Genomic DNA, 16,689 nt, shown 5'->3' with positions numbered 1-16,689 from the left:
TAAGTATTAATGAGCAAATGTATAGGATTCTTATTTTTTATAAAATAAAATGAAATTAAAATATAGGTATAACAAACCTAACTATAAATATTTAAAGAACAATGTCGATGTATTTAAATTAACGATACAATTGTTGGATATTTATAAATATAAAATGACAATATTATAAATTAAACCTAAATACAAAATAATTGTATATATAAATATATATATATATTTAAATTTTAATTGAGTAAAATTTTAACAAAATAAATATATATATGGGTTAAATTAACAATTATATATTTCGTGTTATATAAATAAAAATATATATATATATAATAAAAAATAAAAACAATGTTATAAATAACCTTATAAAAAATAGTACCTCAAAATAATATATATATAATATATATTTTATATATTATAGTTCATTTTTTTTTATCACGAATTTATAGTATATTTATAATGGCAATATATTATATATATATATAAATGACATATAATATCTATATATAATAATATATTTATATAAATACATGGGTAATATATTATATATATATACATATACATTTTAAAAACAACGTTAATATTTATTCATATTATTTATAAAATTTATTATAAAAAATTTATCGTTTTGCATATATTATTAAAATAAAATATTATTTTTAATTTTTCCTTTTAATATTCTTACTTTTGTAGAATATTTTTAAAATTTACAAAAAAAAAAAAAAAAAAAAATTTATTAAAATGACAAATTATTAAGAATGAAATGTGTCAGAAAATATAAAAATATATAACAATATATGTAACATATACACAATTGAATAATATAACCTTTAAACTAAAAGGAGAAAAAAAAAAAAAATTACAACATCATTTGAAAGAATTTTAATATATATATATTGTCCCATTTTTTTTATGTAGTTATAATTTCTCTCTTTTTTTTCTTATTTTTTCTTTTTTTTATGAATTATAAAATGATAAGACGACCACCCCAAAAAGTATATTATGCTATATTTATAAAACCCAACCTCCCTCCTCATACAAAAAATAGATATATATTCAAATGAACTTTCTTTTTAATCTATTTTAAAATATATAGCCTTCTTTTTTTTTTTTGTAATGAATAAACATATTATCGATTTGATAGTAAACCGTAGATTATTAGAAAACAAAAGAATTATTAATAAACATATAATACGATTAAATTTAGAAAACATTATTTTAAATTTTGATGAATATTCCAAAGCTTACAAAAAAACACACCATGATTTGTTACATAATATTAGCATATACACAAAAATAATAAAATTAGATTATAATTATTTATTATATTTTTATAAAAACTTGGTTAATCCATTATTGAATGATAAAAATATTAAAACAGATATTTATTTTTTATCAAATATTATTCATACATTTAAAAAGAATGAAAAATGTAATCATATATTAAAAGAACTGAGTGAATATATTCTATCAAAACTTAATAAAAATGATGAAGAAATAAAATATATCATAAAAGATAATGATACATCAACAAATGATTTAAATACATGGATAAATATCCTACATGTTTTTTCAAAATATAAAAATATAAATATTATTGAAATATTACAAAAAATTATAATACAAGAAGAAAAACATATATTATCTTCTAATGAATATATAATAAATACGAGTAAAAAAGAAAAAATAGACATATCATATGGAAAAAATAATTTTTCTTTTTTTTTTTTTTTGTCTGTTACACCTTATAAACATAATGTATATAATATAAATAAAGAGAAAAAAAAAAATATATTCTTATCATTAAAAAAGATTAATTATAAATTATTAGAAACATTAAGTCCTAGAACATTCAGTATATTAATAAATATATTAACAAAAATACCTGTAGAACCATGTAATAATTTTAATACATTTGTTATATCAAAAATAAAAAGTATGCTTAAGGAATTTTCAAATATAGATTTGTGTCTAATATATCAAAGTATATATTATTATTTTAAAGGAAATGATAAAAATTTTTATTTATTAAATAATATGATTCATAATGAAATATTAAAAAGAATAGAATCATTCGATCTTTTACAGATATGTTTAATTTTTAATCATTTAAGAAATTATAATTTAGATTATAAAAATATTAATACATATATCTCTTTATTTATAATGAAAATTAAAAAATATTATAATTTATATCAAGATGTAAGTATAGATAGAGACAAATATATTTTATATACAAAAGATAAAAAATCTCTTATTGAAATAATGCCAATGTTTTTCTTATCATATATTAAAAATACTCCATATTTATTTCCTTCATATAATTTATTTAGTACATTTGTTAATTCTCAATTTTTGATTATAAACAAATATATATTATATTTAAAAAATAATTATTACTTACTAAAACAAAATGGATATAAACACACAACATGTAATTATTATTATATAAATTTAAATAATATTAATCAAACATTATGTAATTTTTTTTATGCTTATTCAGGATATATGCATAACACATTAACAACACATAATTCTGATAATCATAAATATATATATATCAAACATTTGTATATAACTGTCAATAATATATATCGATTTTTATATTTTTTTAAATTCTTATATGAAAATAATTCATATTATTTACAAAATAGTAAAGAGAACTTTTTATTATCAATACATAAGTCACAACTATTAATTTTTTTTTATACTTTTTGGTCATATATATCAGATATATTATTATATATAAATAAATATAAGAATCAATATACTATAAAAATATTAAAAAATAAAAATATTTATGTGTGCAATAATAAATCTAATTCTAATATATTTAATGACATACAAACATATGTCTGCAAAAATAAAAAAAATGATGATGACCATATTATTTTTTCTTATATAATAAAATTATCATATTTGAAAAAAATATATTATATATTAAATCTATTAGATTCTACAAATTTAGAGGATCTAATGAACGAATCATTAAAATATAACAACACATATATAACTTCAATTTATAAGAATATAATAGACACATTGAATAATATTCAAGATCCTAATTTGAAAGGATGTTATTTATTCAGAAGAAAAATAATTGGCCCTTACACAGCATCGATACTGCTTCAAAAATGAAACAATATAAACAAATATTAATATTAAATAAATAAATATATATACATATATATATATATATATATATATATATATATATATTTATATATTTATTGGAGTACCCTTTTAATTTACCCCTCTAGAATTTTATATATTTTTTTATTTTTTTTGTTATGAACTTTTGTGTGCGTTAAACCTTATCATACAATATGAAATAAAAAAAAAAAAATAATAATAATAAAAAAAAAATTTAATAATATTTTCATATTTCTCCCCTCTACAATTTTTAAATTGTATAAAAATATATCACATCAAATATTATATTATATATTTAAATATATATATATATAAATGTGCATATATAATTATTTAAAGGTTAAATATATGTAACATTTTTCTTGTTTTATAAGGTTAATACTATAAAAATAAATAAAACATTCATAATATATATATTATATATATATTTTTTATATTTTATTGTATTCATAATCTTTAAAAAAAAAAAAAAATAAATAAATAAAATACATATAAAAAATATACAATAAAATATTTTTCATATGTTTATTACCCATTTGAAAATAAAATAAAAATAAAAATAAAAGATAGAATATGCATATATTAAATATATATATAATATATTATGTTTATGTATTCATTCCAAATATTTCCTTTTATTTTATTTTTTTATATTTTTATATTTTTTATTTTATTTTTTGTTTTATTTTTTGTTTTATTTTTTCCTTTATGTTACGAACAAATCATAAAAATGTGAAAAAAAATAAAAAAATAATAAAGCAATACAATTATATAAAATATAAAATAAATAAATATATATATATATTAATCTTGAAATGATTAATATGATTTTAATTTATTAATAAAAATAAATATTGTGACAATACATATAAATATTATAATAATTTTATTATATGTATAAAAATATTTTTTCCTTTATGAAAAAATAAAAAAATATAAAAAAAAAAAATATATTTATAATATATATATATATATATATATAATATATATATATATTTTATTTATTTATTTATTATATTTATTATATTTATTTATTGTAATGGCTACTGTTGATTTCGATGTAAGGTCAAATAATTTGTCAGAAGGATTAAAAAACGAAATGTCAGAAAAGAATATGGAAAATAATAATAATAATAATAGTAGTAGTAGTGGTTTGAATGATGAACAAGTACAATCTGGAATAAAAAGATATTACGAATTAAAAATAGAAGAATATGAATCGATTATAAATAAGAAATTACAGAATAAAAAAAGGTTAGAAGCACAAAGAAATGAATTAAATGCTAGAGTACGTGAATTATGTGATGAAATCCAATATTTATTAGAAGCAGCTTCTTATGTAGGAGAAATAGTGAAACCAATGGGTAAAAATAAAGTATTAGTAAAAATAAATCCAGAAGGAAAATATGTTGTAGATATAGCTAGACATATAAATATATCTCATTGTACTCCTAATACAAGAGTAGCATTATATAATGATTCTTATAAATTACATAAAATATTACCTAGTAAAGTAGATCCTTTAGTTTCTTTAATGAAAGTAGAAAAAGTTCCAGATTCTACTTATGAAATGGTAGGAGGATTAGATCAACAAGTTAAAGAAGTAAAAGAAGTAATTGAATTACCAGTTAAACATCCAGAAATTTTTGAATCTTTAGGTATCTCACAACCTAAAGGTGTTTTATTATATGGACCACCAGGTACAGGCAAAACATTATTAGCAAGAGCAGTAGCACATCATACTGATTGTACTTTTATTAGAGTTTCGGGTTCTGAATTAGTTCAGAAATATATAGGAGAAGGTTCACGTATGGTTAGAGAATTATTTGTTATGGCTAGAGAACATGCACCATCAATTATTTTTATGGATGAAATCGATTCAATAGGTAGTCAAAGAATAGAAGGAGAACATGGTGATTCAGAAGTACAAAGAACTATGATGGAATTATTAAACCAACTAGATGGTTTTGAATCCACACAAAATATTAAAGTTATCATGTGTACTAATCGTATTGATATATTAGATGAAGCTCTATTAAGACCTGGACGTATAGATAGAAAAATAGAATTTCCAAATCCAAATGTAGAAGCACGTATGGAAATTTTAAAAATACATAGTAGAAAAATGAATCTAATGAGAGGTATAGATATGCTCAAAATTGCAACAGATATGAATAATTGTTCAGGTGCAGAAGTAAAAGCTGTTTGCACTGAAGCTGGAATGTTTGCATTAAGAGAAAGAAGAGTACATGTAACACAAGAAGATTTTGAAATGGCAGTTGCTAAAGTTATGAAGCAAGATGCTGAGAAAAATTTTACTCTCAGAAAATTATGGAAATGAAAAGTACTTTTTTTTTTTTTTTCATCAAATTGGACAAATTATAAAAAAATATATACACACATAAATATATATATATATATATATATTATGCTCTTCATATGTACATCCTATAGTATTATTTCTTTTTTTTTTTATATTGTGTGTATTATTTTACACATTTTTGTTGTCTCAAATAAAAAAAAAAAAAAAAATGTATGCATAATTTTTCTATTTTTTCAGTTATAAAAAAAAATATATATATATATATATTAATATATATGATAATTTTTTTTTTTTTTTTTTTTTTAAATTAAAAACTAAAAAAAATTAATAAATAAAATGAAATTATAAAATGACAAGGTCATAATATATATAATATATTTATATATATATATATATATATTTTTTTTTTTTTTTTTTTTTTTGCTATTCTTTATTTCTCATCATTTTTGTTGTTAAACCAACATGATTAGCCACCTTTTCAATGTTACATTCTAAATGTCCCGTTTTACTCTCATTTAAAATTTTTGTATACTCATTTAATACTTCCCTATATGATATATACTCATTTAATAATTCCTTATTTTTTAATATCTGCTCCCTACCCCATCTTTTTAACTCATTTAAAGAACCTCTTTCAATTCCACATTCTTTATCTAATAAAACCAGTCGTAAAAATATTCGGAAGCTTCTTGTTATATCATATTTCATTATGTACTAAAAAAAAAAATAAACAGCTTATAAAATGAACCCCCTTATAAAAATTATCCAAACAAGTTTACATAATATATATATATATATATATATATATATATATTTTTTAAAATATAATACATTTATTTATTAATACAAATAAGCAAAACATCAAATAATTATATATTATAAAATGTAATATTTCAAAAGGAGAAAGAATTATTATGTCAAAATAAAATAATAAAAAAAAAAAAAAAAAAAAAAAAATTACACATAAAAATTGATTATATTTTCTACAATTAAATTATATATATATATATATATATATATTTATTTATTTATATTTATAGCATCATGTGCTACAAAAAAAAAAAATATAAATAAAATATAAAACATACGACGAATCATTCAGCTTGTACATATCATATTATATTATTTTATTTCATTTTATTTATTATTAAATTAGTTTTGTGTTGAAAAATATAAAAAAAAAAAAAAAAAAAAAAAAAAAGTGAAAAATACAAAAATAGAAAAACATCAAAGAATGTAATCACATTTTATATTTAAATTAAAAAATAAAATATATATATATATATATATATATATATAATAATTTAGCAATATGAATTATATATATTTTCAAAAAAAAAATTATTTATTTTTTTTTTACTTTTTATAAATATGTACAATTATAAGATGAGTTAATAACAGAAAAAAAAAAAAAAAAAAAATAAAACATACATATATATAATATATTTTATTTTTCTTCTTTTTCAAACAATATGGAAATTTTATATATATAAATAAATACATATATATAATAAGCATCATCTTTTAGTCATTATGAAATAATAAGAAAAAAAAAAAAAAAAAAAAAAATTATTGAAATTTAAGAAAATTTTCTATATACAAATATATAAATATATATACACACATATATATATTTATATGTGCATATCCAATTATTATATTAATAAAAATATGTATTTAAAATGTAACATGTTCCTCGTCTCCTCCCTTCTTTTTTTGTATCACTTTGTAATATATCAACAAAAAATATATTTTTTTGTGAGTGCTATATTATTCTGGAAGTTTATCCTGTATCCTATTATTATTATTATTATTATTGATGTTATTAGTGTTGCTTTCAAAATTTATATTATTATTATGGTTATATATATTTTCATTCATTTTAGGTGCACCCATAGGATCCATCATATGACTATTATTCATATGGAAATTATCTGTTCCCATTATATTGTAAACACCGTTCATCATCATCATCATCATATTATTATTATTATTATTATTATTATCTTTTGTATATTTATCATCCATTGAATTATTATTCATATTTTTCATAGGATGATCGAAAGGATTAGCCTTTAAATAATTACTACTATTATTATTATTACTATTATTACTATTATTACTATTACTATTATTATTATTATTATTATTGTTGTTATTATTCATTTGTAGGTCTCTCAATTTATCCTTATTCATTATACTTCCACCATATGAACTATTCATGTGACCAGGATTTATCATCCCCATCGATGATCCACCTACAGAATTTCTCATGTGTGATATGTGATCCATATTATATGAACTATTTATATTTCCTAAATTTTTTAAAGAATTCAAATTGTTATCACTATTATTCATTTTATCATTATTATTTCCTACTAATGCTTCTACAGTGTCACCCTTTAAATCCATTTTCTGATTATCCTCTCCTCTATTAATACAATCATTATTAGGAGCTATTCCCCCAACAGGTTGCTCATTATGTTTACTATTATCTATAATATCATTTTTATTAATATCATTATTTTTATTACCATCATCAATATTTTTATTACCACCTTCGATATTATTATTATTATTATTATCATTATTATTTTGCTTCGTATTATTATTATTATTATTATTATTATTATTATTATATAATTGAAAAGTAGATAAATTATCATTCATTAGTTTACCTTTATATGCTCCTTGCATGTTAGATAATTGATTCAGTTGTTCATTTTGTTGGTAATTCATATTGAAGGCATTAAAATTGTTATATGGATTCATATTATTATAAGGATAACCACTCATAAAATTAGGATATCTCTTAAACATACTTTTATTTATTTTATCATAGTTCATATTTTGAAAAGAATTTATATTATAATTATAATTCATCATTTCATTATTCATATAAGGGAATTTCATATTATACATATGGTTATACATAGCGTTCGTACCTCCCATATTGTTTAATACGTTTCTATTCATCATATAATTGTTGAATTTATTCATAGGATTATTACTATTATTATTATTACTACTACTATTATTATTACTATTACTATTATTATTATTACTATTATTATTATTGTTACTTCCAATGTTATCCATAAAATTCACATTATTCACATTATTCACATTATTATTATTATTATTATTCATCATATTGATACCATCATTTCCAATCAAACTATTCTTATTAACCATATTATTCATATTTATATTATTCATACCATTTAATATAACAGAATTTCTATTTTCCATCATATTATTTTTAGACATTAATATATTTTCACCCTTCATGTCCTTCACACTATTTTGATTAGACAAAACATTTCCAACAACTGCAGCAGAACCATTATTTGTATTACCAATATTCATATTATTATTAGTACCATTAGGTGGTATATACATATTACTTCCATTATACATATAATATTGATTAAACATAGGTGGGGGGGGTGTACACATATAAGGGAAATTATAACCTCCTAAATTATTTATAGCACCACCCATCTTACTACCATTCCTCATATTCATCAAAGATATATTATTATTATTAGTAGTAGTAGTATTATTATTTGGCATATTAAAACCACCATTCATATAATTATTCATACTCATATTCGCATGAAAAAATTTGGGATCCATTACCATATTTTTATAAAATTCATCCATACTTAATCCAGGATTTAAAGTATAATCATTAAATGACATCACATCATTTTCAAATTTATTTATAGAATTACTTCTTGTACCATATTTTATAGATATAGATGGCTTTGTATTTCTTTTTGTATATGTACCTCTCTTAACTCTTCCTGGAGCCGCTATAGTTTTTCTTCTATTTTCATCAACACCTACACCAGATAAATTATTTGTTAAATCACCTATACCATCTAAAGATAAAATTTTCTTTTTCCTACCTCTCTTTTTTTTCTCAGATTTTTTTTTCCTTCCTCTTTTTAATGGTATTTTAACAGTTCCCAAATTATTATTATTAATATTATTATTATTATTATTATTAATATTATTATTGTTCATGATAATGTTTCCATCTGATCCAACAACATTGTTATTATTAACACCATAAATATTATTTCCATCAGCACCCACCACTACATTTGTATTATTATTATGATTGTTCATATTATCATTTGTATTACTTGTATCAACCATATTATTACCATCATATCCTATATTATAATTTCCAGATATAGATCCCTGATTGTCTACACCCATTAAACCCTCATTCAATTTCCATGCCTCTAAATCATCTACACTTCCTTTTTGAGCATTTCTTGCTGCCAATCTAAATGATCTATCATTCTTCTGATAAGATTTAGTAGGTGGTACTGAATATGGATTATTACTAATATCACTTTTTTTCCTTCTCATCTTTTCATTATTATCAAAATTAAAATATTCAACCTGTTTAGTCTGTCTCTTCTTTGTTCCAAATAATGGATCATTCATATTTATATCAGCACATAATAATTTCTTCTGCTGTTTTAACATTCGACTTCGATTTCGTCTTTCTCTACATACTTTATTATATCTTTCAATCAATGCCTCACCCATAAATTTAGTGTCACTATTTCTTAAAAAGTTATAACCTATAGTATATAACATATCATCATCATCACATATAAAAATAAAAGAACCCTCTTCTTCTCTTTCTAAATATAATTTATATTCTATATTTATTGTATCATTAAAAATAAACCAATACTTCTCATTTTTTACCTTACCTAAATAACCATTATTATAATTTAATTTCTCATCTCCTAACATCTTCTTTAAATTAGTACTTTCACATAAAACTAAATTTAATAACATACGAATTATTCTTAATTTTGAAGTAACACTTAAGTCATCCCATTCTAAAAATAATTTAGTACTTAATCCTTTCTCATCATCTACATTCTCACTTTTTATAATACCTTCATTATTATTTATATCTTTTGATGTTTCCACGGTGTTATTTACTTCATTCTCTATATTATTTTCAGTATCAACAACTTGACTATTATTATTATTATTATTATGTTCATCATTTATATTATCATTTGTATGAAAATCTTTAACCTTTTCATTTGATCCATTCAAACCATTTGGACAACTTTCTTCTCTCTTCATATTATCATTATTTATATTTATTTTATTATGACTACTTTCTAATATATTTAATCCATCTTTTTCTTCCTTAATAACAGTATTTTTTGTACTGTCATTATTAGAAACACTTTTCTTTTCTTCTTCATCATCATCATTATAATTTCCATCATTCTCCTCTTCCTCATCTTCTTCCTCATCATTAAAATGTTCATTCTCCTCCTCGTCGCCGTCTTCCTCTTCCTCCTCCTCAAATATATTCACATCTTCATTTCCTATAGCCTCCTCATCATATAACAACTCATCCTCCTTTTGATGCATTTTCATTTTCTTACCCCTCTTATCCTTCTTTCTTTTTGAACCCACACCACTATTCTTCATCTCCTTCTTCATTTCAAGAATAGGAAATAACTCATGGAAATTCACAACCCTTGATAAACTCTCTTCTTTATCTTCAAATATTCTAGATATATATTTATACATGAATATAGATTTTGAATTAAAATATCTTCCTAAGAAAAAAAATAACTTTAATATAAAATTTCGACCAAATTCAGTGGTCTCTTTATTCTGAAACATTTCTTCAATATCTTTAAAATTCCAATTCATTTTTAATACATCTTTATATACTGTTAAAAATAATAAAACCATCACATAATTAGGATTATTTATAAATATAATTGACTCATCATCTGCATATTTTGGTAATTTTATTTGTTTTATATAATTCTCTTTTATTTCTCTTTTTTTCTCCTTCTCTTCTAAATCTTTTTTCCTTTCTTCTACAGAAAGATTATATTCATCAAAATATGAAGGCTCTACTTCTTCTTCTTCTTCCAATTCTTCTTCTAATTCTTCTTCATCCATATCATTTTTTTCATTTTTTATATTCTTTTTTTTTTGATATACTTTAGAATTCTTTTTTAATTTACCTTTCGTCTTTTTCTTCTTTTTCTTTAATATTTCTTTTTTGCTCAACTTTCCTTTTTTCTTCACTAACTTAATTACACTTCCCTTTTTCTTCTTATTATTTTTTGTTTTACTTTCACTTTTTTTTATTATTTTGCTCCCCCTTTTACCTATAGATCTAACTGATTTCCTTTTAACTATGCTACATCTAGTACTTCTTCTACTTCTATTAGTGTATACATCATCACTTTCTTCATCATTATTGTCACTATTGTCATTATTTTCGTTATCGTCATCATCGTCATTATCATCGTTGTCTTCTTCGTTGTCTTCTTCGTCATCTTCTTCGTCATCTTCTTCGTCGTCTTCTTCGTCGTCTTCTTCTTCTTCCTCTTCTTCTTCTTCTTCTTCCTCTTCTTCTTCCTCTTCCTCCTCCTCATCATCATCTTCTTCTTCATCATCATCATCATCCGACTCGTCAGACTCATCATTAATTCTTTTCGATTTCTTTCTTGTATATTTCGATTTAGAAACCTTCTTAGACACATTTTTACTTCCTCTCCTTTCTTTGCCCTTCTCTTCCTTAATTGAGCCTCTTCTTGAACTTTCTCGTCGACCATAATCAATTGAATATCTACTACTACTTCTTCTACCACTACTAGATTGGATAATTTCATTTTCTTTATTCACACTTTTTTTTCCACTCACATTATTAATTAATTTATCTTTTAATTTCTCACTTTTTTTACTTTTTAAAACGTCTTTCTTTGAATTATTATTTTTATTATTTATATCTTTTGATACCGAATTCATTTTCTTTACATTTTTTGTAACTACCGTATTATTTTCTTTATCCCCTTTACTATGAGAATTATTTTTTTTTTCTTCCACAGTATTTGAAACAATATCCTTTTCATTCAATTGATTCTTTTTAATATTTTTTAAAGAGGAATTTTTCTTCATATTATTTGAAGTATCTTCCACATTCTCTTTTTGAGAATAACTATCTGTTTGTTGTTTTTTATTTTTATCATCGATACTTTTTAATTTACAAATATTAATATTATTATTATTATTAATATTATTATTATTATTAATATTATTATTATTATTATTAATATTAATATTATTATTATCATTACTCTTGTTCTCTTTACTTTTTAATACTGACTTATTGTTTACTCTATATTCATTTTTATTATTTATAAAATCATTCGTTTTTTTCTCAATTTTTTTGCCATCTTCTTCTCTTACTGTTGATTCTATATCTTTATCATTTTTTTTAAATATTAATTTGCATTTACCAATATTATCAATATTATCATTATTATTATTATTATTATTATTATTATTATTATTATTATCTTTTGTTGTTGTTTTAATATTCTTTAATTTTAACGATTCATTTGTACTACATCTTGTTAAACTTTCTTTCCTTTCATTCAATTTGTAATTATCATTTTTTAAGAATTTACTATTAACAACTTTATTTTTATTATCACTTAATTTAAAGAATTTTAATGAATCCTTCTCATCATTCTCAACTTTTTTCTTTTCATAATTTGTCAATATTGTATTCTTACTTTTTAAATTACAATCTTTCAAATTTTTTTTCTGTTGAACTTTCATTTTACAAACGTTCATATTGTACTTTTAAAAATAAAATAAAATAAATCAAACAATATAAAATATATATAAATAAATATAAATATATTATATATATATATATGTAACACTTAATATATAATATATCCATACAATTTTATTTTATTCTATTTTTTTTTTCAACTGTATATTCATTCACATATTACACAAATAAAAAAATATATACATATATATATATATAATATATATATATTTATATTTATATTTATATTATTTTAAATGGTTTTGCTTCTTCTTAGGTACATTTATTATTTTATTTTATTATTTATTTTTATTATTATTTTTTTTTTTAATTTCTTTTTTCTCCTTAAAAACGTATGTTCAGATATATGCATGTATCTTATAATATATTAATAAACGAAAAAGGATAAAAATACATAAACTTATTATATATATATATAAATATATATATATTTTATTCTTTTTTTTTTTTTTTTTTAAACTATTATAAAATATATATATATATATATAATATATATACAACTATAATTTATATATATATGTATATATATTTTTTTTTTTTTTTTTTTTTTTTATTTATCATACAAATGCATTTCTTATATATATATATATAAAACAATTATTGAAAATAATAAGAAAAATGGAAAATCGTTTTTCTTAATGGTTATAAATTATTATATAATATGTATGTATACATATTTTTATTTATTAACAAGTTTATATTAAAAAAAAAAAAAAAAAGGGAAGAAAAGAAAAAAGAAATATATTATAAAAATATATATAAGTAATATATATAATATATATTATATTATTATTTTTTTTTTTTTTTTCATTTTGAACTCGTATTTAATATATAATATTATTTATAAATATACATATAATATATGTATAATATTATAATGCTGCATAATTTTATATTAAAATTTTTTTTTTTTTTCGTATGTAAATTATTTTATATATAATAAATAAATATATTTTTTTCTTTTTTTAATATATATATAAATATATTTTTATTTTTTTATTTCATAATATATATGTATAATTTTATAAAAAAAAAAAAAGTACAAAAATAAGAAAAAAAAAAATATATATAATAAAAGTATACATAAAATATTATATTATATATATATTTATATATTAATAAGAATTAATATATTAAAAAGGGAATATATTATATATATATATAAGAAAAGTTGGGAAAAAAAAAATTGAAATGTAAAAATATATAAAAATATAAGAACATAAAAAATTTAAATAATTAAATAATTGAGTAACAAATATTTTTATATATAATATAATGCAATATAAAAAAGAATTTTTTTTTTAATAAATATTATATATATTATATATATATATATATATATATAATATGCATATAATTATTATATATATAAATTTATATATAACCCCAATATTATATGTATATATTATATTATATATATATTATTATATTATATCATATTTATTAATATATGATATACTCATTTCCTTTTGAGAATATATTTTTTTCTTCCTTTTGTTTCATTTATTTATTAATTTTTTTCTTCTTTTTTGCGTGATATTATGAGTATATTATATATAATATAATATAATTTTGTTAATCAGTTATATTTTTACACTCCTTTAAAATTATATGTATAATATATATATATATATATATATATATATATAATATATATGTAATCAGATAAATATTTATAATATATATTATTATATTATTATTATATTGCGTACATAAAAAAATATATACATATATAAATACGTATATTTTGTATACATATATATATAGTAGTATTAACAAGTATAAATTAAACTCGTATTTATTATTATATATATATATTTATTAATATATAAAAAATTATCTCATTTTTCAATTATATATATATATATATACTATATATTATATATAAAATTATATAATAAGTAATAAAAATATATTTATATAATAATATATAATATTTTAATAATTATTATTACTTTCATTTGTCCTTGTTATTTATATATAATAAAAAGAGCTGTTAATATATATAATATATAATATATATTATATATATATAATATTTTATATGTTATATATATATTTTTTTTTTTCTCATAATTTTTCATATAAAAGAATCTATAAATATATATATATATTTATAATCATTTTAATAATAGAATATTTGCCTGTTTTATGACAAAAATAATTTCTTAATATAAATAATTATAAATTTTTATTATATATATATTATATATTTAATATGTACTTAATTATTTTATATCAATAAAATAAAATATAAGAATAATATGATATATGGTATTATTGGAAAATTTTTTGAATTTCTGATATAAATATATTATAAATTAAATAATAAATATTTAATAATTTATGTTCAATTATTATTTTATAAAGGAAAAATCGAAAATAAATAAAAATAATAAATAAATAAATAAATAAATAAAACAAAATGTACAAAAAAAAATTAAAATAATAAAAGTTTTTTATTTTTATATAATATTATATAAAGTCTACAAAGGTTTGACATCCTTAAAAAAAAAAAAGAGATGATCTATTTGTTGTATTTTAAACCACATATAAAATACAATAAAAATTTTAAATAATATATATATATATATATATATATATATTATATATATTTATATGTATATATTTATTTATTTATTTATTTATCATAAAATAATGTTTGCATATATATATTATAATGCAATATTAATACAAACAATGCAATTGATATGTAAAAGTGTTTTAATATTTTGTTCTATCTATAAATATTATTAAATAGAAAAAATACATATATATAAACCTTATTTCTTATATATTTATATATATAATTATTATTATCTCGATAATAAAAAAAAAGAAAAAAAACAATTATATTATAAAATGATTACATAAAAATATTACATGTGTACCACTCATATAATGTGATAAAAAAATATTTTTTTATTTAAAATATATACTGTGATATTCCTCTTATATAAAATATGCTTATATTTTTCTCAATCTATATTCGAAAGAGGCTATTAATTAATTTTTGTTTTTTTTATTATTTTAATATTCACCACATTTTCTTGTCTTCTTAACTGTGGTTCATATATATATATATGTGTATTCTCACACGATAAAATGACCCTTTATATTTTATTCGTATATATATATTTTTTTTATCATATCTTTGAATTCTTCCAACTTTTTTAAAATGTTAAATTTTTAATTATAATAAAATATAAACATAAATAGGAAACATGAAAAATGTGTATTATAAACAAGAATTCTCTAATATGAAATATTTTAAATAAATAAAAATATATATATATATATATATATGACAACCTACCGACGTTGTATTACTAGGTGATAATATATATATATTTTTTTTTTTTTTATTCGCCTGATTTGTTCATAACTTTTACTATGAAACTAGCTATTTGTGTACAGTAAAAAGTAAAACATTGTTACTTTTTTTTTTTTTTTTTTTTTTTTTTTTTTTTGACTTTTTGGCTACTTGTGACAACTATGATATAATAGCCGAGTAGTTAAATGTGTAAATTTAAAATATTTCTTTTTTATAAACTTTTTAAATATT

The 16,689-nt window shown here is 18.3% G+C and overlaps 4 protein-coding genes across 4 annotated transcripts; 2 read left to right on the top strand and 2 right to left on the bottom strand.

The window, feature by feature from the left end:
• Positions 1-1,104: 1,104 nt before the first annotated feature.
• Positions 1,105-3,126, top strand: PADL01_1249200 (conserved Plasmodium membrane protein, unknown function; the record flags this gene model as incomplete). The annotated part of the gene is made up of 1 exon (XM_028683473.1): positions 1,105-3,126. The coding sequence occupies one exon, from the start codon at positions 1,105-1,107 to the stop codon at positions 3,124-3,126; it is 2,022 nt and encodes a 673-aa protein (XP_028539647.1).
• A 1,054-nt stretch (positions 3,127-4,180) lies between these two features.
• PADL01_1249100 (26S protease regulatory subunit 8, putative) lies at positions 4,181-5,482 on the top strand (the record flags this gene model as incomplete). Its single annotated transcript, XM_028683472.1, has 1 exon — positions 4,181-5,482. One exon carries the CDS (start codon positions 4,181-4,183, stop codon positions 5,480-5,482), a length of 1,302 nt encoding a protein of 433 aa, XP_028539646.1.
• A 405-nt stretch (positions 5,483-5,887) lies between these two features.
• Positions 5,888-6,172, bottom strand: PADL01_1249000 (conserved Plasmodium protein, unknown function; the record flags this gene model as incomplete). The annotated part of the gene is made up of 1 exon (XM_028683471.1): positions 5,888-6,172. One exon carries the CDS (start codon positions 6,170-6,172, stop codon positions 5,888-5,890), a length of 285 nt encoding a protein of 94 aa, XP_028539645.1.
• A 1,062-nt stretch (positions 6,173-7,234) lies between these two features.
• On the bottom strand, positions 7,235-13,120 carry PADL01_1248900 (conserved Plasmodium protein, unknown function; the record flags this gene model as incomplete). The annotated part of the gene is made up of 1 exon (XM_028683469.1): positions 7,235-13,120. One exon carries the CDS (start codon positions 13,118-13,120, stop codon positions 7,235-7,237), a length of 5,886 nt encoding a protein of 1,961 aa, XP_028539644.1.
• Positions 13,121-16,689: the final 3,569 nt, after the last annotated feature.

Source organism: Plasmodium sp. gorilla clade G2 (genome assembly GCF_900097015.1).
Source record: "Plasmodium sp. gorilla clade G2 genome assembly, chromosome: 12".
Classification (NCBI taxonomy): Eukaryota; Apicomplexa; class Aconoidasida; order Haemosporida; family Plasmodiidae; genus Plasmodium; species Plasmodium adleri (nom. inval.).
Note: the sequence above shows the minus strand (reverse complement) of the source record. Positions and strands in the feature narration are given on the sequence as shown.